At 48.1% G+C, this 23,764-nt stretch overlaps 2 protein-coding genes across 2 annotated transcripts in view; one reads left to right on the forward strand and one right to left on the reverse strand.

The window, feature by feature from the left end:
* Positions 1-482: 482 nt before the first annotated feature.
* LOC308675695 (tyrosine-protein phosphatase non-receptor type 11-like) overlaps positions 483-23,764 on the reverse strand; it is a 37,083-nt gene continuing 13,801 nt past the window's right edge. Inside the window, exons 5-16 of the mRNA XM_081341185.1 lie at positions 22,917-23,036; positions 22,718-22,831; positions 22,399-22,495; positions 21,885-21,964; positions 20,632-20,787; positions 20,285-20,416; positions 19,422-19,576; positions 18,190-18,257; positions 17,499-17,650; positions 16,455-16,555; positions 15,631-15,758; positions 483-1,216 (exon numbers count right to left, since the gene is read on the reverse strand). Of these exons, the coding sequence (XP_081197311.1) occupies positions 15,671-15,758; positions 16,455-16,555; positions 17,499-17,650; positions 18,190-18,257; positions 19,422-19,576; positions 20,285-20,416; positions 20,632-20,787; positions 21,885-21,964; positions 22,399-22,495; positions 22,718-22,831; positions 22,917-23,036 (1,263 nt within the window). The 3' untranslated portion in view covers positions 483-1,216; positions 15,631-15,670. The remainder of the gene's footprint in view (positions 1,217-15,630; positions 15,759-16,454; positions 16,556-17,498; positions 17,651-18,189; positions 18,258-19,421; positions 19,577-20,284; positions 20,417-20,631; positions 20,788-21,884; positions 21,965-22,398; positions 22,496-22,717; positions 22,832-22,916; positions 23,037-23,764) is intronic.
* RNF223 (ring finger protein 223) lies at positions 8,504-13,823 on the forward strand. The gene is made up of 4 exons (XM_081341180.1): positions 8,504-8,579; positions 8,738-8,794; positions 11,948-12,079; positions 12,457-13,823. Exons 3-4 carry the CDS (start codon positions 12,028-12,030, stop codon positions 13,308-13,310), a joined length of 906 nt encoding a protein of 301 aa, XP_081197306.1. The 5' UTR covers positions 8,504-8,579; positions 8,738-8,794; positions 11,948-12,027; the 3' UTR covers positions 13,311-13,823.

A 23,764-nucleotide genomic window follows, 5' to 3' on the forward strand; every position in this document is an offset into this window, starting at 1 on the left:
CAACCAGGTATTATTATTATTATTATTATTATTATTATTATTATTATTATTATTATTATTATTATTATTATTTTATTATTATTACTATTATTACTACTATTACTATTATCTTACCTGGCCTGGATATTGCAAGCAATTGACCTGGGCAACTTTCTTATAAAAGCGTCCTGCCTGGGGGATTCTGGGAGTTGAAGTCCATGCATCTTAAAAGTTGCCAAGGTTGAGAAACAGTGCTTGAACCCGACACTGTCATGCTGATAATATTTTCTAGCCACCGTCGATATTGCTGGAAAACCGGGGCCTTTTTAGGACCTCTCCGTTAAAGATGATTGTCGATGCAATCAATCCCGAATCCCAAAACGAAGTGGCTTCGGCACGAAACGGGCACCTTTTACCCATTGGATAATCTGTGACTGTAATAAAGTCCAGCCAATTTGAATCTCTTTACAGCTTTTTGTATTTTCAGGGCAGAATTCCATGTGGAGTCTTCTAAAATCTCAGCAGGCGCAGAAATGGAAGAATCGTCAATTCACCAGGAAGACATGCGCCTATCCCTCGCACTTAGGCCCTATTTTATACAAAAATGTCTTACAAATTGGGTGAACTGAAGCGTGTTTCATAACTATAACAGGAATGGACAGTCCCACCGGGCCAAATAAACTCCAGTTCTGTATCTAGCTAGCTAAGAATAAATACTTTGACCAAAAAAACAACAACCCACCAATTATAATTTGTATTATTATTTTTGTTGTTTCGATCCTGGCTTTGCTCCCAGATAGCTTGTTGTTCTAAATGACTTGCCAGCAAATCTATAACCATTTAGGATTTCTCTGGAAAAAATCATACAAAAATATGGCAGGCTGGTGAATTGCCTCGGCTGAACCTTTGCTACTGGAATTGCCGCAAAAGAAGGAATTACGGCGGTGGTGGGAAAGGAACGGAAGTTGCTCCTTGCCAAGTCATGGGGTGTGTTAAGACTGCTTTATAAACAGTTTGTGTGTCTACGCAACCAGCCACACGAATTTCCCAGCTGGGATCCTTCTGTTTTGCAACCGTCAAAAGGAACGGAGAAGAGGAACAAATTCAGGAGTCTGCTTTGTTTTGTTGTTCTGAAAGCTGAATTAGTGGAAGAAAGTTCTGCGGTTGGCTTGACCCTTTGGTGACGCGTCTTCTGCTGGGAAATTGTAGCCTCTGCCGCCTCCTCTTCTTGCTTGTCCTAATTTAAAAAAGAAAAAAATATATATATACATATATATCTTCTATTCTATTCTATTCTATTCTATTCTATTCTATTCTATTCTATTCTATTCTATTCTATTCTATTCTATTCTATTCTAATTCTAATTCTAATTCTATTCTATTGAAACAAGTGAACCGTAGCAAAAATACCAATAGCACTCTATAATAATAATAATAATATAATAATAATAATATACCACTTCACCGTGCTTTACAGCCCTCTCTATTAAGTGGACTTAATAAGTGGTAAAGTGGACTTAATACAGCCTATGCCCCCCCCCCCCCCAAGAATCTGGGTCCTCATTTTACCGACTTCAAAAGGATGGAAGGCTGAGTCAGCCTTGAGCCGGTCAGGATCGAACTGCTGGCAACGGGCAAAGTCAGCCTGCCATACCGCATTCTCACCACTGTGCCACCGGGTCTCTTAAAAGATTGTAAAATTGGGTGTCTTGATTCACTTAACAACTGCCTTACTTAGCAAAGGAAACAGTGCTCCCAATTATGGTCATTAAGTCGCAGACTACACATACCAGGCTTAAGTGAGATAGCAAGGAAAATAATTCAGATTTAGCTTCAGCCTTGGCCCTACGACACCTCAGCCAGGAAACACCAAGCTGGAAAGAAAATACTCAGCGGTGACAAATTACACCCACCCAGTGTGTGTGTGTGTGGGGGGGAAAGAACTAAAAGACATCTCCGTGAAACCATCAGGAGGTGACTTGAAGGGAATTTCACTTAAGCTAGTAGAAGTTTACCCAAACTTGTTTTTGCTGGAGATAATTAGAGCATTTCACACTTGCTTTGACAGCTAGTTCTGTAACTGAACGATGCAGCGCTTACAACTTCTTCTTCCTTTTAATTTAATCACCGTCTCCACTCAATGGGACTAGACATCTCGCTCGCCGAGAGAGCTACAAGACGGACATTATTTTAATAATGGGTAGGTAGCTAAAGCTCCTGCCAGGAATTTGGGAGATCAGAACGCGGTAAGACAGCATAAAAGGAAATCTTCTCTTTGGCCTTTTTAAAGGTTCTCTGCATCAGAGACCCGGGAGAAAGACAGAGGATAATGGAGAAGCAAGATCTGGCCTCCTGCAGGAAGAGAAACACGACAAGCCAGAACAACCTGCTGATCTTTCATCGCTATTTCAAGGTAATGAGACTCCCAAGATTTTTAAGTTCGCCATCTTTTGGGACAGGGAAGAAAATTGGGCCCTTCGGCTGGGCGCCGACTTCCCGTCACCGTTAAAAGACTGGAGGGGAAATAAAAAAATGGATCACATTTTCAAGTTCCTCCTAAGAAACGGTGGGAAAATTTTCACCGGCATCCAGCTTTTTTCAGCCAGAGAAGAATTTTGGATAGATTAACACCCCCCAAAAAAAAACCCTGCACTTGCTTTTCGAACAGCTCCCCTTCTTCCTTGCGATGCTTTTAAGTATTGATGTCCCTCGTGGGGACCAGCAATTCGATCGAGGGAAATCATTAGCGCCTGATTTTTATTGCTTATTTTTTTAACGATTTGCAAAAACAAAAAAAAAAAACAATATTTCTCATTGTGACTCCGGCTGGCTTGAAGCGGGAGATACAATTGCAAATGTGCAGGAAGCCATTGTAAAGGCAGTCTTCGCTTAGTGACCGTTCAAAGTTACAACGGCAAGGGGGAAATGCGACTTATGACCCCTTTTTCACACTTACGACCGTTGCAGCATGCCGGTGGGTCAGGTGATCGAAATCCGGGCGCTTGGCAACTGACTCGTATTTATGACGGTCGCAGTATCCCGGGGGTTCACGCGATCCCCTTTTGCGACCGTCTGACAAGCAAAGTCAGTTTGGGAAGCCAGATTCATTTAACGACCACGTTACTAACCTAACAACTGCAGCACTTCCCTTAGCATCTGTGGCGAGAAAGGTCGTAAAAATGGGGCGACATTCCCTTTAACAACTGTCTTGTTTGGCACCCCAAATTTTGGCCTCAATCGTGACCCTTCAAGTTGAGGACTATCTACAATGGGTGCTGTGGTTAACTATTTATTTGGGAATAAATGATGTTATCAGCGGCGCCTGCAAAAAAAATAAAGTAACGCTCCCAGGTGCAGCGTTCGATTCCTAACCCGCTCTAGCCAATTTTTTTATTGCTTTGGGATCTAGATTGGGTTGGCTCTTCTCAATAAATTTCTCTTCCCTGTTTGCAGCCGGATGAAACACGATTCGGCTGCCCCAGTGAGTGTAGGTGCATGTGCATTTTTGTCTGCCAGAAATGACCGGTTTTTCCCCCCACCACCACCTTTTTTTATTTCATTTACCCGGTTTAAACTTCACCAGGAATCATTAAGGAAAGAGCGCCCTTATCTCTCTTAAGCCATGCCTCCTGGCCAAAGAACAAGCTTCCACTTTAAAGAAGGCTGTAAATCTTTCCTCCATCCAATACGATTGACATTTGCACCCGGCAGCCAAGTATGTGGAAAGAGCTATAAAGGAGAGTTTGTGGCTTATAAAAAAAGAGAGGAGGAAACAAAGAGCTTTCTAGGATCCGGGCCCCTCCGCCAGGGAAAGAGCCCCAGAGCAAGGCAGAGACAAGAGTCAAAGGGCGTCTCCAAGGTCATCTAGTCCAATCCCCTTTGACGACACAGGAAAAACAGCCTCGGAGCACGGAGGCTACTGCTGCTGCTGAGATGCAGCTTCTGACCTTATCAAACTGACTCAGAACCGATCATCTGATATTAATTTGTCCCTAATTTAGTCCCTGCCGTGTTTGGAGCAATATTATTCCCGACTGGAGCTTTTTTTTTGGATTTTCTGTTCAGGCTTAGGAACAGAGTTAAACGGTTCTGGTTTATTTATTTTGCTCCTTAGCCATGTTGTTTTACTACACTCATATTCATTCTGACTCATATTTGTATTCATATTATTATTATTATTAAGGTAAAGGTAAAGGTTCCCCCGCACATACGTGCTACCGGTAGTCGTTTCCGACTCTAGGGGCCGGTGCTCATCTCCGTTTCAAAGCCGAAGAGCCAGCGCTTGTCCGAGGACGTCTCCGTGGTCATGTGGCCGGCATGACTAGACGCCAAAGGCACACGGAACGCTGTTACCTTCCCACCGTAGTGGTCCCTGTTTTTCTACTTGCATTTACGTGCTTTCGAACTGCTAGGTTGGCAGAAGCTGGGACGAGTAACAAGCGCTCACTCTGCTACGCGGCACTCGGGATTCGACCCGCCAAATTGCCGACCTTCTGATCGACAAGCTCAGCGTCTTAACCCACTGAGCCACCGCGTCCCTATTATTATTATTATAGAGAGCCAATTTGAGGGCACCCGATAAACCCACGTCTTGCTTTCCCAGCCTCAAAAACCAACCCTGCGGTGCCAGAAGAGAGCGTGAAAGAGACTTCTCATTTCTTCTCCTCGGCTGTCTAATTCCGGGCTATTAAGGAGGGCCGTGTCAGCAGGATGCTCATGGCTGTGTTGGGCGATCACGGGGCCTCCGGCTTGCAAAAGGGTTCTGTCTGATCTGCATTCCATCCATAGCTCAGCATGCAATTAGCGTGTCTGGGCCCATGCGCTCCTGAGTTGCGCGCATCCTCTTTTAGAGCTGCATTAAAAAGGCCGGTTGGCATTGGTGTCCCGACGGAAGCCAGGCCAAGTTTTGCTTTGATCCAAGCCTTTCTCTTAAGTTGAACTGGCCAGACAATCTCCGTGGCTTGACTGGATGACCTTCTGCATCCCAGTTGTGTGCTTTTGATCCAAGTCAGAGCCGGGGGCGGTGTGTGTGTGTGTGGTGGGGGGAGCTGCATCCAGGCCAGCCGAGAAGAGCTTTGATTGAAATCTTGCCCACAGCAAAAAAGCCAAGCCATATGCTGTAAAAGCCGACCTCCGTTCAGAAGGTGGGAGGGAAAAGGCCTCTGGGCATGTCAAAAGTTCTTCCCCCCCTTTATGTTTGATTACCAAAGCACGTGGTCGGGAGACAGATAAAAGGACATTCCTTGTGGTTGCAGCCAAATGCAACCACCTGCAGTTTATTTACCCCAAACTCTTGGCATGAAGCATCACGGTTGAAGATCCTTGTGATTTCGACATTCAGGGCCCCCAGCTTACCCTAGGGCCAGCCTTTGGGGGCTGGATTCCAAGATTAAAAGGACATCTGTGGAGATTCTCACTCATCCAGGCCCCAAACGTGCTTTTTCCGGAACATGCCCTTCCCCACCATCCAGTCGGAGCTGAAGAAGCTTCTTGCATGAGAAGACAGACTTCCAAACAAGTCCAGTTGCCTCCAGAAAAAGCGCCTTTGGGGTGCCGTTTTCTAGCAGGAACGTAAAAAACTAGATAAACCAAACAAGGCCCGCGTGAGCCCCGCAGGCGGTCCATTTTTTCGCTCCTACGGTCTCATTCAACTTTACAGAACGCAGAGGAAGAGTGATGCAAGGGACCTTGGAGGTCTTCTAGTCCAGCCCCCCGCTCAAGTAGGAGACCCCCCCCCCAACACCATTCCGGACAGATGGATGCCCAAGCCTCTTTTTAAGAAACCTCCCGCGACGGAGCGCCCGCAAGGTCTGGAAAGTTTTGGAACAAGGATGAGTTCTTCGTGGGGCGGATTGTGGCACGGCCCTTGGGGATCGATCCAGCATCGTCCCGGGGCATTGCAGGCAGGCCCTGTCCAAATGCCGATTGGAGGAAAAGATAGGTTTTATTTATTGACCAGATTTATATGGCCACCCTGAGTGGCCCATGTAATGTTTTCACTTCTCATCGGAAAAAGCTTCCAAACACAGCGAAGTCTTCCAACACTTAAGTCTAGTAGGATGGCTTGGCTCAGGCCACTAGGCTCCCAGCGGGAGACTTGGCTCTTTTAAAGGCTGGCCAGGTAGAAATTCAACCGGTGCATCTGCCACAAGGGCTTTGCTCGGTGGCTGGAGCATCCAATTCATCCATCCTCCTGGAGCAAGCAGGTCATTGTCTGCTGACTCTTAATTGCCTGGGAAAAAGGGCTGATGTCAACCCCAGGAGAATGCTCGCTATTCCTGAAATTGGGAAATGGGGCCGGTGACTCATCCCTTAAACGGCGAGGGTGGCATGACTTCATCAGCCTTGTGCCTGCCGAGCACCCCGGCAATTCTTACATAATGGCAATCGCACAAGCGCAGGCCAATTAAAGGTGGTTTTTTCGGTTTAATGACTTCGCCGGCAGAAATGCTGAATCAACCTTCAGCAATCTGGAAGCAGCTGGTGGGAAGCGGTTCTTCGCTTGCCTTTTCCTTTAACTGGGCTCCTTCGGGGGGGGGGGGAAACTTCAACTCCCAGAATTCTCAGCAGCCGGCTAGGGAATGCTGGGAGCTGAAGGTGTGGGTCGCCCAGAATTCTCTGCGAGGGCCAAATGGGGGTGATTCTTGGAACGGGAAGGCTTCATGAAGCCCTCTTCTTATAGTAAAAAAATAAATCGACAAAGCAGTGTGGTCTGAGATTGCAAAACCCATCATCCTGGGCCCAAAGCCCGGATGAGGGGCACCCCAGTCCATGGAGAAGGCCTCCTATAGGAGAATTCAGATTTTCTCCAGCCACGTGAAGGTCTTCGAAGCAAGGAATGAACGCTCCCAGGTAACTCCTTATCCTCAAATTAGAACAATCTGCTCAAGGCGGCTTCTTCGTGAACACAAAACTGAGTTTGGGGGCTGCTCCGTGGCTGAATAGCCTCCCCAGATGTATGAACAGCTGTTTGGAAAGCATAAAACCCCCTCCTCCAGATATGAACATTCCTTCAAGCCTGCTGTTGAAAACATCCAGGGCATAAAGCAAAGAGTTTCTTTGATCCTTCTGACATGATTTTTCAGAGGAGACTCGCCTCTTTATTGGGGAACACCGCTGCTTTTTAAAAATTTCTTCTTCTTTTTCAGCTAGAAAGCAACAAACGCAGGTTTCTAGTCCTTAGGAGCTGTGAAGAGACTGACATAAGTCTCGGGAGGCCAAGGGAGGTCACCAATTAGGGGTGTGTGTGTGTGTGTGCCTGTTTGTCATTCCAAAAGGCCCCCCGAATCAATGGATCAGGGGAGGATCAGAGAACAGGAGAAATCAACTGATCCATAATCAAAATATCTCAGACTGAGCCCTTGCCTTAATATGGGCCGCCGAGAGGCCCAACTACACGGTCACAGCAAACCAGCCTTGGCTAAGCAGAGTTAGGAGCTGGATAGGAGACCACTGGGAAATCCATTAACTGCAGGCTAGATCAGGAAGCCACAATAAGTAAAATCCTGTAACAGGCCGTGGCAAACGACCGGTTAGCCTCAACTTACAGCAGCCTATTTAGTGACCGTTCGAAGTTACAACGGCACGGGACAAAAGTGACCCTTGACCGTTTTTCACTCGACCATTGCAGCCTCCCCGAAGTCACGTGATCAAAATTCAGACTTTGGGCAACTGGGGTTCATATTTATGACAGTCACACACATGTGATCTCCTTTTGTGAACTTCAGTGACTTAACAGCCGCAGCGGTTCACTTAACAGCTGCGGCAAGAAAGGTCGCAAAACGGGCAAAACTCAACTTGACCAAATGTCTCGCTTAACCACGGGACGTTTGGGCTAATTGTGCTCGTACGTCGAGGACTGCCGATACTTCTCCGCCCGTGGAGTCCTCGGGAGCCAGGCAGGAACTGAAAGATGCGACATCCGAACTCAGAACAGGGTGGCTGGGTTTTGCTCCTCCAAAATCAGACTAGGTTTGGACGGAGGAGCCAAAGATAACCCGGAGAGGTCTTTTATGATGACTGACATTAAATTGATTAAATATAATTCACAGCATCCACTCTGCTGCTACGTAGGTCTTAATTTGCCCTGACTTCGAGGTATCTTCAGCAAACTGGCCTTGCACAGGGCAGGAATTTTTTCTTCTTTCCCATTTCCCCTCCAATATTTAAATAACCCGACGAAACCCAATTAATAATTTACTTTTGCGGAACGTGACGTTCCTGGCAAGCCAGATCTTTCCTTTCAGGTTTTCCCCCGTTCCCTTCCTTCTCCTTTGCGTGGGAAAGAACAATTTTAGAAAGAGATATTTATTTATTTTTTGCCGGGCTGAGCAGGAATCGGATTTGACCTCTGCCACTTCCTGGGAAGTTTCACCGTCGGAAAACACACATCACCAACCGTGGATCTTATCTGAGCTGCTTCAAACAGGGCCAGGCTGGCTGGCTTTTATTTTTTCCGATCTTTGGGAGTCAGACTTCTTGGGATCTTCTTGCTATCCTGAAGCTGCTTCAGCCGGTCCTGTTTGTCAACACAAGAAGCCACGCCCCCTCCTGGGAAGCCAGCCAATCGGAGGCCCAGCAGCCACACCTGGCTGAGGCAGGTAAGAACCATCCAGTCACCTGGAAGAGCAGAAGCTATAAAAGATTTCTCTGCTCAGCTGATGTGGGCAGTGGTATTTTGGAGAAGATTGTTGGGTGCTTAAGGATTATCTCCATGCCTTAGAATGGAGCACAGCCTGTTTTATTCCCTTTTTTGAAGGAAGGAAAAGAAGAAGAACATGCATTGCTGCTTTTAGGATCTCCCAACTCAAGACAGGTGAGTCTGCTTTTAAAATGGCTTTGAGCAGGCGAGAAAAGAAATTCCCCAAAGATAGGGAATTTACCAGAGGTAAGAGAATGAGAAGAAAGAAAAAAAAGTATCTTTTGGTTTGTTCCCGGATTATTCTGTTTTTACTTATTATTCATGCTTCAAGCACCTAGGTGCCTTTCGCTCATAAACCTTGAATAAATACTCTTGATTAATAAATTTGTGTAACAGTAGCCTAAAATCAGTCCAAATGTTCTCCCAAGTTTTATTCTTGGGAGTTACTGCTTGGGCTTTGGAGTTTTGAGTCATAATGTCTGTGATTTTTTCAAGAGGAACGCGCTCGCCGATCAATAACTTGGTTCTAATATACCGGGGTTTGTGCAAAAGCAAAAGGTTTAATTTTTTTTAAAAAACGGGTCTGCAAAGTTCCAGATGACCACTAGGGGAAGCAGAGAGAAATGGATCTCGAAAGCTTTTCAGCCGCCTAGAGGCTAGATGGAGTTTTGCAGCACAGGATCTGCGCAGATTTACGGCCATTTGTTTTAATGACCAAAGTTAGGATATTGCTGGGGGAAAAAAAGTGATTTAAGACCGGTCCTTGTGTTTACAACCATCTCTGTGGTCACATGATCAAAATTCAGGCGCTTGGCAATCAGCAAGTATGTATGACAGACACGGCATCCCGTGTGTGTGTGTGTGTGTGTGTGTGTGTGACGTGATCACCACTTTCCCATCCCTCTTCTGACAAGCCAAGTCAATGAGGAAAGCCAAACTGGCTTCGTGAGCGTGGCAATAATGTTTGCATGACTCATTTAGCGACCCCATCCCTTAGCAACCGAAGCTCCGCTTCCAACTGCCGTCGTAACTCAAGGACTATCTGCAGTTCCAATGAGATACGAAGGGGCACGTGATGCCGATTTACAACTGTGATCTACTTTAGCCACTCCTTGTCTGCCAGCAGCCTCTGAGCGTTTTTGGAGCACGGGTATAGGGAATGACAATCTTGGGATAGATAAATCCACCATCACGCTTGCTGGAAGGCAAAAGGCGACAACCCCACCTTAAAAAAAAAATCCCTGAGTGTTAAATAGTTTGAAGGCTCCACCTCTAGACGGTGCTGCTGACAAACATCCGGGCTCGTGGTCACTTAATCATCCGCCCAAGCATGGCAATTGCGTGACTTCAAAGTGGATACGGATGGGGAAAGCACGGGGACTCGTGCAGAGGCACACCGGTGCCTGCCAAGAGGACCTGTATCTCTGGGGCATTAGGAACGAATGAAAAGATTCTGCTTTTTTGAAAAAGCGAGCAAGCTTTTTTTAAAATAATAATAATAATAATAAATCCGTGCTTTGGGGCATGGATTTAATATGTGAAGATGGATGGATAAAGCTTTGTGCAACTGGAGGACCTCATGGTTGGAAATGGGGAGGGCGGGGAAGATAATTTTGAAGGAGATCTCTTCTTGGGAAAAAATGAAATGAGGTGGGGGGGGGATCACAATGGAGTATCCGGTAGACGAGCACCCTCCCTCCAGTGCACTCAGGACCATTTGATTCAAATTCAGCTTGGGGAAGATTTTTGGAATGGGGTTGAAGGAGCCCTATAACTTTTAGGAAGCTTTGGGCGGCATCCGAAGTTCAGGATGCTTTTGCCCCTTATGAATACTTCTCCTTCCACAGATTCATTTTTAAAGAAACAACTCCGAAGGCCACAGCGATGCTGTAAGCATTTTTTTTTTTCTAGCAAAATCGAGCAGGTGACTCCATCATCTGAATAAACATCAGCCCAACATCTCCGGGCAAATGACTGGGGTGACTCAGTTTCTTTAGGGTGACTTTAAATTCTCCAGAGAAGATAGGCTCAGAAACCTGTTTTACCTGTTTTGGGGCCGCAGACGCACAATTTAACGTGAGTTACCCACTGCCTCCATTGCCACCACCAATTTGGGCTACGTGCACACTAGCTTGTAAATTTTGCTGCCTTTCCAAGCGTTTGGGATCGAGAGGGCCAGCTTCTCCGTTCTCTGCCAAACGAGCCCTTTTTGCCCTGCTAGATTTCTTCCAAGTTGCTCTCTCTATAAAGTAGCCCTTTCTTGTTTTTTTTTAAAAAATAAGAGTTATCTTCCACTCCTGACCGATGGTGCCTTATCAAGTTCCTTTTGCGAAGTTTGCCATGGTTGACATCCCAGTTCAGCCCCTGCTCCTGAATTTCCAGAGGTTGGAGGAATCGCAAAAATAAGGATTTCTTTTTTTTTGTCCCAGCATTTGCCTTCTGTCCCCAGGCGGTGGGGCACGCAACGTCCCTTAGAGAGGTGCCAAGCTCTGAGAAATTAAGGAAATTGTAAATAAAAGCCAGGTGGTTAGCACAATTAGCTTGGGATTTGATACGGCCAGTAGTTGATATTACAAGGAGATAAAAGCAGACACGAGGTGAGGTTTACTCATGCTGAGATGATGAGAATCAGGAAGTTCCCTCGCTGCCGTTTCGCTGGTTCATGCTTGCAAAGCGCTGGTTCATGCTTGCAAAGCGGGGGGGGGGGGAAAGGCAAGGCTAAATTAAAATAGGAGAGATGGGCTGCTTGCTATAGGAAGCAGAAAATCCTGAACGGGCAGTAGTAGATCTGCAAAACATCTCCGTTTGGCAGAGTCGTTTTTTCTGCAGGGGACCGAGTATCTGCTTGCAAGCCGATGGTGGAAAGGTTTATTTATTACGTATTTGGAAGGTGCCTCTCTTGCCAACAGCACAAGGATGCTCTTCCCAGGCCCGGAGGGATGTGGTAAGTCTGTTTGCGGGAGAATCAGAAAACTGGTCCTCGTTTTAGGGAGATCTCATGTCTCCGTCCCCTTTGACAATCTCACAGAAGAGAGAAAAGGGGTGTTTTTCTTGGACGTCCGACAAGAAACGAGAGAAGATGCTCCTCTTAAGACTTGTGGTCAGGAGTGGTAGTACCAAATCTGGGAAAAGGTGTGTGTGTGTGTGTGTGTGTGTGTAGAGCAAAGCTTCACGGTTCATTTTTTTTCTTCAGCCCCTACAAACACAACAAAGGGAAGGGCAAATTGTGTGCAGCTGGCTCTCGAACACATATCCCGAACTCAGGGAGTTTAGTCACGCTGGCATCCGCTCTGCTCTGAACTGATTCTTAATTCTGGTTTGTCTTAGGCTTTGCGTGTGGCCGGCCAACGCTGCTCCCCAGGAAACAGGGTCTCTAGCCGGACCCGCCGAGATCCCTTGTGCATTTCATGGAGACAGCAACACTCTTGCCTTCTCAATTTAGGAGAAGCACCGGCTGGGGTACGTGTGATTTTAATTCTCCCCCCCCCCTCTTTCCTGGTGTTTTGGAGGAGGGGGTTCTAAGGGAAATTCTTCTGGAGTTCCCAATCTCCAACAGTTGGTATTCTGGGCAAGTGAATAAAGAGGGGGATTTTTATTTGCACGAAAGATTTGGGGAAGACTGAAGAAAGAGAGGTTTAGGGTCTTAGAAAGAGTTAGGAAATAAACCTCTATGGCAGCGTTTCTCATCCTTGGCAACTTTTAAGATGGGTGGACTTCAACTTCCAGAATTCCGGGAGTTGAAGTTCACCCAACTTACTAGTTACTTTGAGAAGCAGCGATGCAGAATGGCTCCATGTTGGCTTGCTACAATTAATCCTGCCTTCTTCTTTCTCCAGGTTCTGTTATGTCCTGCTTAACCCAGGTCTGGCACACCGAAGTGCCAGAATCTCCACCCTCGTCTCCCCAAAGCCCCATCCCGGCGGCCCCCCACGAGAGGCCCATCCCGCTCAATCCGATCGTGATCACCTCTCCCTCTGCAGAAAACAGACCCGCCGTGTGTTCGCCCTTGGGGTCTCCGCTGGGGTCCCCCCTGGATGGGAAGACCAGGCTGGGCTCTCCGACGGACCGGCCCACCTCGCCGATCGAATGCTCCATCTGCTTCAACACCTACGACAACCTCTTCAAGACGCCCAAGGTCCTTCACTGCCACCACACCTTCTGCCTGGAATGTTTGGCCCGGCTGACGGCCGCCTTGCCGCCCAACCGGGTGGAGGACCAGCTTCCCTGCCCCTTCTGCAGGCAGCTGACCGAAATCCCCCTGGAAGGAGCTCCGGGCCTCCAGACGAGCAAAGAAGTGATGGCCACACTACCCCCCGAGCTGCAGAAGGAGAAGACCCTTTGGATGGAAGGGACCAAGCTGTGCTGCCGACAGTCCTCCGATCCGGAGAGCGCCAACTCTTGCGTCGCCATCGACATTGCCCCCAGCAAGCCCGAAATCCCCGAGACGCCCACCGAGGACTTCATGGGACGCCTCTCCCGTTGCTCGATCTGCGACGACTGGAAGCGCGTCGTCTTGCTTTCGATCTTGATCGTCATCCTCTTTTGCATCATCCTGTGGCCGGTCCAGTGCATCATCAAGACGGGGAACTTGAAGTGCCTCAACAAATTTACGCTCCCTCGGCCAAACTACGTGCCTTACCGCCTCACCACCCCGGCCCCCGTGCCGAACCTCACCAAATTCATGGAGTGATTGACGGGAGGGCCGCGCGGTACCGCTTCCGAGGTGTGGGGTGAGCGTTGATCGTTGAATGGGAGAAAGTCCACGAGAGTCCCAGTCTCTTCCGGAAGGAGCCAGCCACACGGGGTGGACTTCTCCTGCCCTTTCCAGAGGGTCGCGTGGGGTTTGACGGACCTGGTGCAACGCAACTCAGCCGAACGCTGGGGACAGTTTGATGCTCTCGGTCACTTCGACTTGAAACGCCCAGGTGCCCAACTTCCACACCTCCTCTGAGTTGTTCTGTGCTTTGCAAGGCTCCTCTGCCGAAGTCCATGCAGAAGACAGTGTGTTTTGCACGTCGGGGAGAACACACTCCGCAACGGGGAGAATTTGGGACGGTGGCAAGAGAACCAAGAGGCTTTCCCCCCACCCCCCAAGAGACACAACTCGGAGCCAACGGGCCAAACTCTGCACGCTCTCCCCTTTTGCTGAGGGTAAGGGGCTGACCCTCGACACTTTGCCTCCAGTTTCGTTCGGGCGAAAGGAGACGACGCTTCTTTTTCTATTGTTATTAAACATTTCAGTTTTATACCGCTGAGTTGTGTGTGGTACCGTCGTTGTTACTGTGGTAATACTTTGCCCCGCCTGTTGTCAGGGCAGCTCAGAAGGGAGAAGCAGAGGCAACAGAAAGAGAGGGAGGAATGATATTGGGGCAATTGAGATTGTATAAATAGTGGCGGGGATCTCCTGGGGCAGCGAGAGAGGTTCACACAGCTAAGTCCTCGACTTACAGCCAAAACCGAGCTCCAAATTTCCGTGGCTAAGCCAGACAGCTGGGAAGTGAATTTTCCCCCATTTTATGACCTCTCTTGCAACAGTTGTTAAATGAATCCCTGCAGGCTGTTGAGTTAGTCACAGGGCTGTTAAGTCAATTTGGCTTCCCCACTGACCTTGCTTGTCAAAACGGTCGCAAAAGAGGATCACATGATCCCGGGACACTGTAACCAAGCAGTTTCCAAGCATCTGAATTTTTTTTATTTATGTGGCCACGGGGATGCTGCAGCCGTCGTGTGGAAAACGGTCATAGGTCACTTTTCTCAGTGCCGTTGTAACTTTAAACGGCCACTAATCCAACGGTCGTAAGTTGAGGACTATCTGGCTCATATCAATCGGTGGCTTCAACTCTGCATGTCTTTCGTAAAAGGCCAGATTGTGTTCAGGCAGAAGAAAACTTGCAACCTCACCGTATTATTGTAAGAAGCATTGATCGGGGCAGAGTATCTTGTACTAGGGGGTCCCACCAGTCTCAGCTCATGCTGATGGGATGCTGGGAATTGTATTTCAGGCATTTCTACATTTTATTAGGCCCTGGGTTAATCCACCTGGACAATTCACTAAGGTGTGGGGCTCACAGTTCTTCTGTAGGATCAAATTCAAATTTTCTCGACCTTAGCAACTTCAGAACGAGTCGACTTCAACTCCCAGAATTATAGGGCCAGCATGCTCAACAGTGGTAACCCCTCTGCTCTAGACAAAGATATTTGTTAATTCACCATATATATTTTTCTTTTATACACACACACACACACACACACACACACACACACACACACACACACATCCCCATGGTGATTTGTAGCCTCTGTTGCAGGCAGAGACACTTCTGGATAAATACAGCATAGCGAGAAAAGGAATGAAATATACTTTGCCTCTTGCATAAATTAGACCAGTGTTTTTCAAGCTAAGTCGGGTGGACTTCAATCCCCAGAATCCCCCCGTCTGAAGCGTCTAGAATTCCCCAATCAGCAGGTTGGCGGGAGAATTCTGGGAGTTGAAATCCACCCCTCTTAAAGTGGCCAAGGTTGAAATCCAACCGAATCAGACCAACGATTGGTCTTCCAAGCCAGAGTTTCCTTACTGGAGTCTATAATAAGGTACGTTCAGGATGGAAAATCCAGGTGGGAATTCAACTGCCTCAGAGCTGGAGGAGATAAACGACAAACCTTGAAGATTAGAAACAAAACTGGTGTCCTTTCAGATGGCGCCGTTTTTTTTTTAAAAAAAACCCAACCCTTTGGAAGCCTGTACGAGTTTGATGACATCCATAAAAGCCAAGGCAGAAAAGGATGTGGTGTTTTGCTTTTTCGTTCCTCCCACCCCACCGTAGGGCAGAGATATTTCAGTCTAGAAGACAAATATTCCTTAAAATGGATTATTTGAGTGTCGGCTGGGAGAAAACCGCGTTGTGGATGGGTTTCTGGAGAGGAAGGTCCTACGATGCAGCGCTTGGTGACGCGATCCCACCGGTCCGTCAAATCGGAACACAAAATAACACACCTGGACACATGCCTACCTACTTTATAGCCACCTGTCTCCAGCCTGGGCTATAGCAACTATCTTCCGGAGTTAGTGAATCCTGAGACCTTGGCGGTTTTGATACTGAGATTTTCATAGACGGAGGTCGTTTCCTCGTCAGCAACTCTGTGGAATAAAAAGAGGGAGAATCAGCAACCAGCTTTACCAACCGGCTTACGTGTGTATGTACCTGTATACATTCGAACTAGGCTGTGATGTGCCTCTGTGTCACATACATGTGTGTGTGGGGGGGTATTTTTTTGAGAGCTGAATGCAACGAAATTTCATTTTAATGTATGCTGATTAAAAAGGTAAAGGTAAAGGTTCCCCCGCACATGCGTGCTAGTCGTTTCCGACTCTAGGGGCCGGTGCTCATCTCCGTTTCAAAGCCGAAGAGCCAGCGCTTGTCCGAGGACCTCTCCGTGGTCATGGGGCCGGCACGACTAGATGCCAAAGGCGCACAGAACGCTGTTACCTTCCCACTGGAGCGGTCCCTATTTTTCAACTTGCATTTTTTACGTGCTTTCGAACTGCTAGGTTGGCAGAAGCTGGGACGTGTAACAGGCGCTCCACTCTGCTATGCGGCACTCGGGATTCGACCCGCCAAACTGCCGACCTTCTGATCGACAAGCTCAGCGTCCTAACCCACTGAGCCACCGCGTCCCTATGTATGCTGATTAGTGTACTTTTAAAAGTGACCACAAAGATTCTGTTCTGTTTATTTTTTATTTCTATTATTCCTATTTCTATTCTGCATCCTATTCTAATTTTGCCACTGCTGGGGGGAGGGGGGCAAAGGGAAGGAGAGAAGAAGGACCTTACCCTATCTGGAGCCGAGGCGAAGGAGGGTGGGTTTTGGCTCTGGGTTTTTCCATCGGCAAATATCGGATATTTAAGTAACCTGTGTCCTTCCGTAGACATCTCTGAAAGAGCAGGAAAAAGTCGCAATGGTTTTATGTTTATTCATGATGGCGGCCATCCAATTTCTAAGGGGTTGCCAGAAAGAAGAGGGGTGGGGGTGGGCGGGTGTCAAGCTATTCTCCAAAGCACCAGAAGGCAGGACAAGAAACAACGGATGGAAACTAACCAAGGAGACAAGCAACCTGGAACTAAGGAGGAATTTCCTGACAGCGAGAACAATTAACCAGTGGAACAAAAGTTGTGGGTGCTCCATCACTGGAGGCTTTTAAGAAGAGGCTGGACAGCCACTTGTCTGAAGTGGTATAGGGTCTCCTGCTTGAGTGGGGGCTTGGACTAGAAGACCTCCAAGGTCCCTTCCAACTCTGCTTTTTTGTTCTGTTCTGTTCTATGATAAAGTGCTTATTTTTAAGTGCCGAAGAAGTCAGGAGATTCAGACAGTGCACATGAATATAAATATTTATTGCAAGCTTAAGCTCTCTCTACAAGAATCTGAACTACTAAGAGCCAAGGGAAATTAGCGGGAGAGAATTCAAGGTGGGCTGGACTTAGAGCTCTTGTGGGCGCGCAGGGACTCCTGACTGATGACGCCTTTGACCCTTCCCTCCCTCGGGCTCAGCCTGGTCATCTCCTACACTTATGCAGATTAGGTGAAAACTTCCTCTGAAGTCCAGCATTTTCCTCCAGTGAGAGGCCGTGAGCAAACCCAAATTACAGCTCCTGAAGTCGAGGACTACCTGTATTAGGCACGTTCGCCGCACTGAATCACTTATAAAAATATAGCAAAGGCAGGCTATTAAGTAAAACGCATAACTGGTAAATAATAAAATCTCTGGTGGTGGGAGACAAACAGCCTGCCGGGGCCTTGCAACGAAGGAGGTTTCTCTTGAGCTAAATTAACCATCTGTTGGTCTCTCTTATTTTGCACCAACGGCGTGTTTTTCTTGCCTGTTCCTCTTCCAGCTCTTTCTGCTGCATTGCGATGAACTGTTGTACGGCCATGTAGACAAATTTGTACTGGGCCTCCGTCTGCACCATGCCCGACCTTTGCCTCCGTACCATCTGGATTGTCTTTGAGATGTCGATGTCACAATGCAAACCTGTTGTGAGTCAGGAAAGAGAGAGAGTTAGAGAGAAAAAAAAGAGTTAAAAAATGGCCAGGCAGGCAAGTCTAGAGTAGAAAGATGAGGATATCCAGGTTAGACTCTTATACTCAGGATTATTTATTTTTGTAGGCAGGCAGTCCTTGATTTATGGCAACCAGATGATTTGTTTTAAGCCGGACAATAATCGAGGCGTTCCAGGACCTCCATCCGACTTTGATCTTTTTTTTTTTTGCCACGACTGACCTCGACTTACGACCGTTCATTTAGCCACCGTTCCCAGTTACAACGGTGCTGAAAAACTGGTCCCCACTCCTCGCCTTCGGTGGGAAAGGCAGACTCACTTAACAACCGGGTTACTAACTTGACAACTTCAAGGGATTCACTTAACAGCCGTGGCGAGAAAGAGGGGCAGAACCCGCTCAAGAAATGTCTCGTTTAGCCACAGGAATTTGCGGGCTCCCCTTGTGGCCGTCGGAGGACTGCCTGGAGTGGCTTCCTGTATAAAACTAGAGAAAAGGCAAGGACGCTTTTACCTTGTCGGTGAATCGTGTCCACCAGCATGTCTATTACGATGATGGTGCCTGTTCGTCCTATCCCAGCACTGGAAAAATGGAGAGAAAGGGAAGAGGCTGAAAAGGCCTCCACACAACTCTTCCTGCCGAAGACAGATCACCACCCGCACCGTACAACCTGTAAGGAAAAACTTCGGGATCTCTCGTTAGGAGGACGATCCAAAGCTGAGCTTGGAAGGGCTGGACAAGGAAGGAAGGGGCAGAAGCTTGTTAAGGAAAAATCCAGCGGTGAGGACAACGAATCCGTGGCCTCTTGGCATTGTGCTCCATCACTGGAGCTTTTCAAAAAAATAGACTGGGCAACCATTTGGCCGGGATGGTATTAGGTCTCCTGCCTTGAGCACGGGGTTGGACTAGAAGACCTCCGAGCTCCTTTCCAGCCCTAGGATTCTATGTTCTAGTAGAAAGAAACGGAGGCGAAGAAGGGAAACACGTGGTCGTTACATTCGTGGTCCTTTGGCTTAGCCAGAAGGAATTGAGAGCGAAATGTCCTTCCCAAATGTTTATAGGTAGACCACAGTAGGGACCAGGAAATTTGTTTTAAGTGAGGCATTGCAGGACCGCCTCCGGTTTTACAATCTTTTTTTTGTCACCGTTGACAAGCGAGACCTCACTTGACCGTGACGTGTGACTTCCTGCCAGCTTCCCCATTGACCCTTGCTTATTGGAAGCCGGCTGGGAAGAGCATAAATGGTGGTTGGCAAGCGGGACAGCTCTTGACTGCGGCGTGTGACTTCCTGCCGGCTTCCCCATTGACCCGTTACTTAACGGAAGCCGGCTGGGAAGGGTGTAAATGGTGGTTGGCAAGCAGGACAGCCCTTGACCGCGACGTGTGACTTCCTGCCGGCTTCCCCATTGACTCCTTGCTTATCGGAAGCCGGCTGGGAAGGTTGCGTATGGCAACCAAGTGACTGCAGGATGATGCGGCCATTGTTAAGCACGCAACGTTTGCCAAGTGTCCAAATCACAGGACTGCTGGCACACTTCGATGTTTGTCAAGGTGAAGACCGGTCACCTCTCCTCAGTCGCTAACTTCAAATGGTCGTAAATTGAGGACTACCTGTACCGGAAGAGGGATCTGAAAGAAAATGTCCTTTTTAACTCCTTGCCCCTGGTTGTGTCGGGTGGAAGAACCAGCAGAAGCTCCAGGCAAGGAGGAAGAGCCCAAATCCAGGCCTCCTGACGTCCCTCACCTGCAGTGCACCACAATTGGTCCCGAGTCCGGAATATTTCTGTGGGCCTTGTTGATTTGGTCCAGAAAGCCGAGGACTCCGCCTGGCTCGATAGGGACGCCATGATCAGGCCAGCTGAAATACTGGAAGTGCTTAATTTTCCTGGGCTGCTCTTGCTGGACAGGAGGAGAGAAGGATGAGATTAAATCATGCAGAAATATTTATATGTCCCCGCGAGGGGGATCTTCGCAGATTCGGGGATCTTGTAAAGTGGGATGACGGGCCAAGCAAGTCGCTGAGGATTAACGTAAACAGAAATAGGTAAATATTTGCACGGCTGCCCCCACGGTGGAAATAACATAACCCCGGCTCCGTGACGGCCTGCTCCTTCCCCAGAACCTCTGAGTCACTTAGTCTTTGCAGCAAGAAAATAGGAGAGCAGAAGAGAAAGAAGGGCGTTGAGTCATTAAGCCACTGAAGGAAATTGGGCTGGCATGAACCACGCGTTAGGGACGGACGAAATGGCGAGAGGCCGTCCGAAGAAGAGATGGGCAGAGATCGGCCTGGAAAGCACAACAAAGAAACTACCCAAAAAAAGCAAGCTGGAAAGGAAAAAAAAAAAAGAAACTGCCTCTTTGGGACCCGGGTTTGAAACCTGCAAGCAAATAAACGATCTGAAATAATGTCCCGTTGTTCTGCGGCTTTTTTTTATGAGGGCCCACAAATTTAGGCAGCGTGTTGAAAAGCTGCCGAAGAGCCCAATCAAACCCCCCCGCTAGAGGATCAACAGATTTCTAGAAAGGCATTTTGTTGGCCTGAGGACTAGAAACGTGACTTTTTTAAAAAAACAAACAAACAAACAAACACAAGAGTCCCCAATCTACCCTGTCTATCCGTGCAATCTGCAAATCCCGGATGTAGTAACCCTGACACTCTCGTTCGCCGGTGTTCTGCACGCCGATGTTGCCAAATTCCTTCGTGCCGTTTTGATCCGGCCAGTAGCGAAAACACTTGTTCTGCGAGGCAAAAGAGGAGAGGGGGACAAAACTCAGTTCACACAACACTGTAAAGCTGAAAAGCAGTTTCACTGCAGTTTTTTGTTTTTTTTTAAAGGTGCGGAGTGAAAGCGGGCTTCTCGCCTCTTGTGAATCCAGCCCGTTAAAAGACGCCGCCGCCAAACGATGGCACAAGCTTTTGATGGGATGGGGAGGGGCGCCAGGAGGGGGCTCACCCTGCCTCGCTCGACCTCCTTGGTGGTCATGACGATAATGTGGGTGTTTTCCTGGTAGATCATGGCCCAAAAGTCATTGACGGTGCTTTGCAGACAGCCCTGGGTGGCGATGTAGATTTTGCAGTGTTCGGCGCTATGCCCATCTTCCAGAGTGTTCTAGAACAGGAGAGAGAAAAGAGGAGAGTTTCGCTAGATGGGAGGACAGCATATAAGGCAGGGACCCCAAATTAGGAAAGGCAGGGGCTAAAGGAACAATAGAAAAATAAGAGTTGGAAGGGACCTTGGAGGTCATCTAGTCCAACCCCCTGCTCAGGCAGGAAACCCTACACCATTTCAGGCAAAATGGTTGTCCGGTCTCTTCTTAAAAACTCCCAGTGTTGGAGCATTCACCGCTTCTGGAGGCAGGTAGTTCCCCTGGTTAGTTGTTCTGTCGAGAAATTTCTCCTTAGTTCTGGGTTGCTTCTCTCCTTGATTAGCTTCCATCCGTTGCTTCTTCTCCCGCCTTCAGGTCCTTTGCAGAGTAGTTTGACCCCCCTCCTCTTCGTGGCAGCCCCTCAAATACTAGAGCACTACTATCATGTCGCCCTTATTTCTTCTTTTTACTAGACAAGACATACCCAATTCCTGCAAGCAAGATTTTTTCTTTTCCTCCCTTCCTCTAGGTTGATTTGCCATTTAGGAGATGAACTTCCAACAGACTCTTAATTTTTTTAATATATATCTATCTAAATTCTTTCCATTTCTTTTTCTGTCATTTCAACTCTGGACATTTCCAAAAACGGACTGAATAAAGAAGAATAGAAGCTTGGAGGTCTTCTAAGTCCAGCCCCAGTGGAGGTCTTCTAAGTCCAGCTCCAGTGCTCAAGCAGGAAACCCTACATTGTTTCAGACAGATGGTCATCCATTCTCTTCTTAAAAGTCCCCGGTGTTTGGAGCTGTGTCGGAAGGCTCAGACTGCACTAAATCACCAGCCACCGAAGCGATCGCCAAATTAGGCTCCTTCATTAGAGATCATTAGATTGTCTGCTTTTTTTAAATGAGCTGATTGGATTTAAACCGCCCGCCCCTTGCAGGCCAAACATTTTCACAATATTTTTTTTCCTTGCTGCATTTATCCAATCTCAAGAGCAAGGGGCCCCAGTCTTCCCTTCACACGCACAATTAAAAAATAAAATAAAATAGTGTTCTGCAATTTCGGGAACCATATCCCTAACGAATCGTCTTAGATCAGCTCCCAATTGCCTGCCACTCACCTTAATATAGTTGGCATTGATGTAATCGGAACTCGGGACTCTGGGATCCGCGTTCAGGAGAGCCACCCGCGTTGTGTCAACTGCAACAGGGAGGGAAACGGCAGAACCGCCAGAAAAAAAATGAGCATCTGTCTTGAAAATCGCAGAAATATTTTTAATTTACTGCCCAGGTTTATATCCTGAATGTGTTCAATTGCCTGCTTTAAAAAAAAAATCTTAATTGCTTTCACTCCTGGGTGGGATTTTGTTCACAATCCAGAGAGAAGAGCCCTCCAGCTCACTGCTTCTCTGCACAACAACCCTCCAAGGGAGGCCACCATGCCACTCAGCTAAACCTCCAAGGTTCAAACTGGGCTCCGGGTGCGAAACGGGTGAAATTCTGGGGTTGCTGAGAAAGAGGGAAGTGTGAACAGGGAAAAGCACCAGCCACAATTCTATTTCCTATCATTACAGTCTTCCTTTAGAGGTAAAACACTTCCCACTTTTAGGATGGCTTAACCCTTGGTAATCTTACACGGGAGGATGTTTTTGTAGCGATTCTTCGCTTTGTTCTCCACACGCTGCCCTTCCTTCCTCGGGTAGAGAAATTTGCACTCCTGTTGCTGCAACATCTGCGGGAACCAAGAAGCCGGAATCACCCTTCCCGTCGCTGGTGGGCGCTGGGCTTTAAAACAAACCCCATCATCCCCAGCAACGGCTGGCCTAAGCCAGGAGGATGGGAGAGGGAGAAAAAAAAATCCCACCCCAACGGGTCATATCTATCCCGGGGGGAAATTCTCAAGAGTTGCCCCGTGCACAGGAGATCTGATTGGCCTTTTTTTTCCCCCGCATACCTCAAATTCTTCCCAGAATCCTTGTTTGGCCTTCTCGCTCTGGTCAGCCATCTTGTTCAGCTCCTTGACCCGGTTCTCGATGTTGGCGGCAATGATCCTTGTGGCGTTGAAAGGCTGGTGGAGACAGGATCTTGAAGGAGAGAGAGAGACCCGTCTCTCTCCCCACCCCACCCCAGTTCGGCACAGGTGACCGACTTACCTGTTTCAGGTGGACCACCACCCCGGACTTCTCCACCATGGGGTTTTTCTTGTAATGCTCCACCAGGTCGGCCAGGGTGTCGAATCGCTCTCCCCCGCCCACGTCGTACTTCCCATCCAGCTGCCGAAGGAGAACCAGGAAGGAAGGTTGACCCAGCGTGGATGAAACCCGAGGACATAGGATGGACATCAGATCGGGACAAAATACAGACCTACCACGACCGGTTCGCTCAGAGACCCTGGAAAAGGTCACTAGCTCAGTTGCAAAGGGTTCGCTTCGCAAAGCGGGGCGGAAAAGGTCATAAAAATGGGGCGAAACGCCCACTTAACAACGGCCCCGGAGAGAGAGATGGAAGAATTTTCTGATGCTGGAGGCGTTTCAACAGATTCCAGCCCTGGGCAACGGGCTGGGCTAGATGGTCTCTGAGGTCCCCTTGCAAGCCCTTTCCATTCTCTAATTCGGTTTCGGGACGGATTTTCTTACGGAAATCGCTGTTCATCAAGGGAATAAGCTGATTTGGGAAGATACTTCTTTTACTGGAGTGTTTTTGGGCAGTGGGGGTGTGCATGGAGAGTGGGTTAGATCAGAGACCCCCCCCAACCTTTTGGGGAACAGGGACCGGTTCCGTGGAGAGAGGTTTTTTTCCGCGGTCCGGAGGGTGCCTGGTTTGGTGTGCTGCCTGCATCCCACAGATGGGGCTTTGCTTGTTTCTGCAGACCAGTTGCTGGCAAGCCACGGCCCAGTACCGGTCCACGGACCGGGTTTTTTTGGGACCCCTGGGTTAGATTACAAATAGTCCTCCACTTACGAGATCTAGTTTAGCGATCCTTATAAGTTACGAAGGCTCT

The sequence above is a fragment of the Vipera berus genome (assembly GCF_964194415.1).
Source record: "Vipera berus genome assembly, chromosome: 17".
NCBI classification, from domain to species: Eukaryota; Metazoa; Chordata; class Lepidosauria; order Squamata; family Viperidae; genus Vipera; species Vipera berus.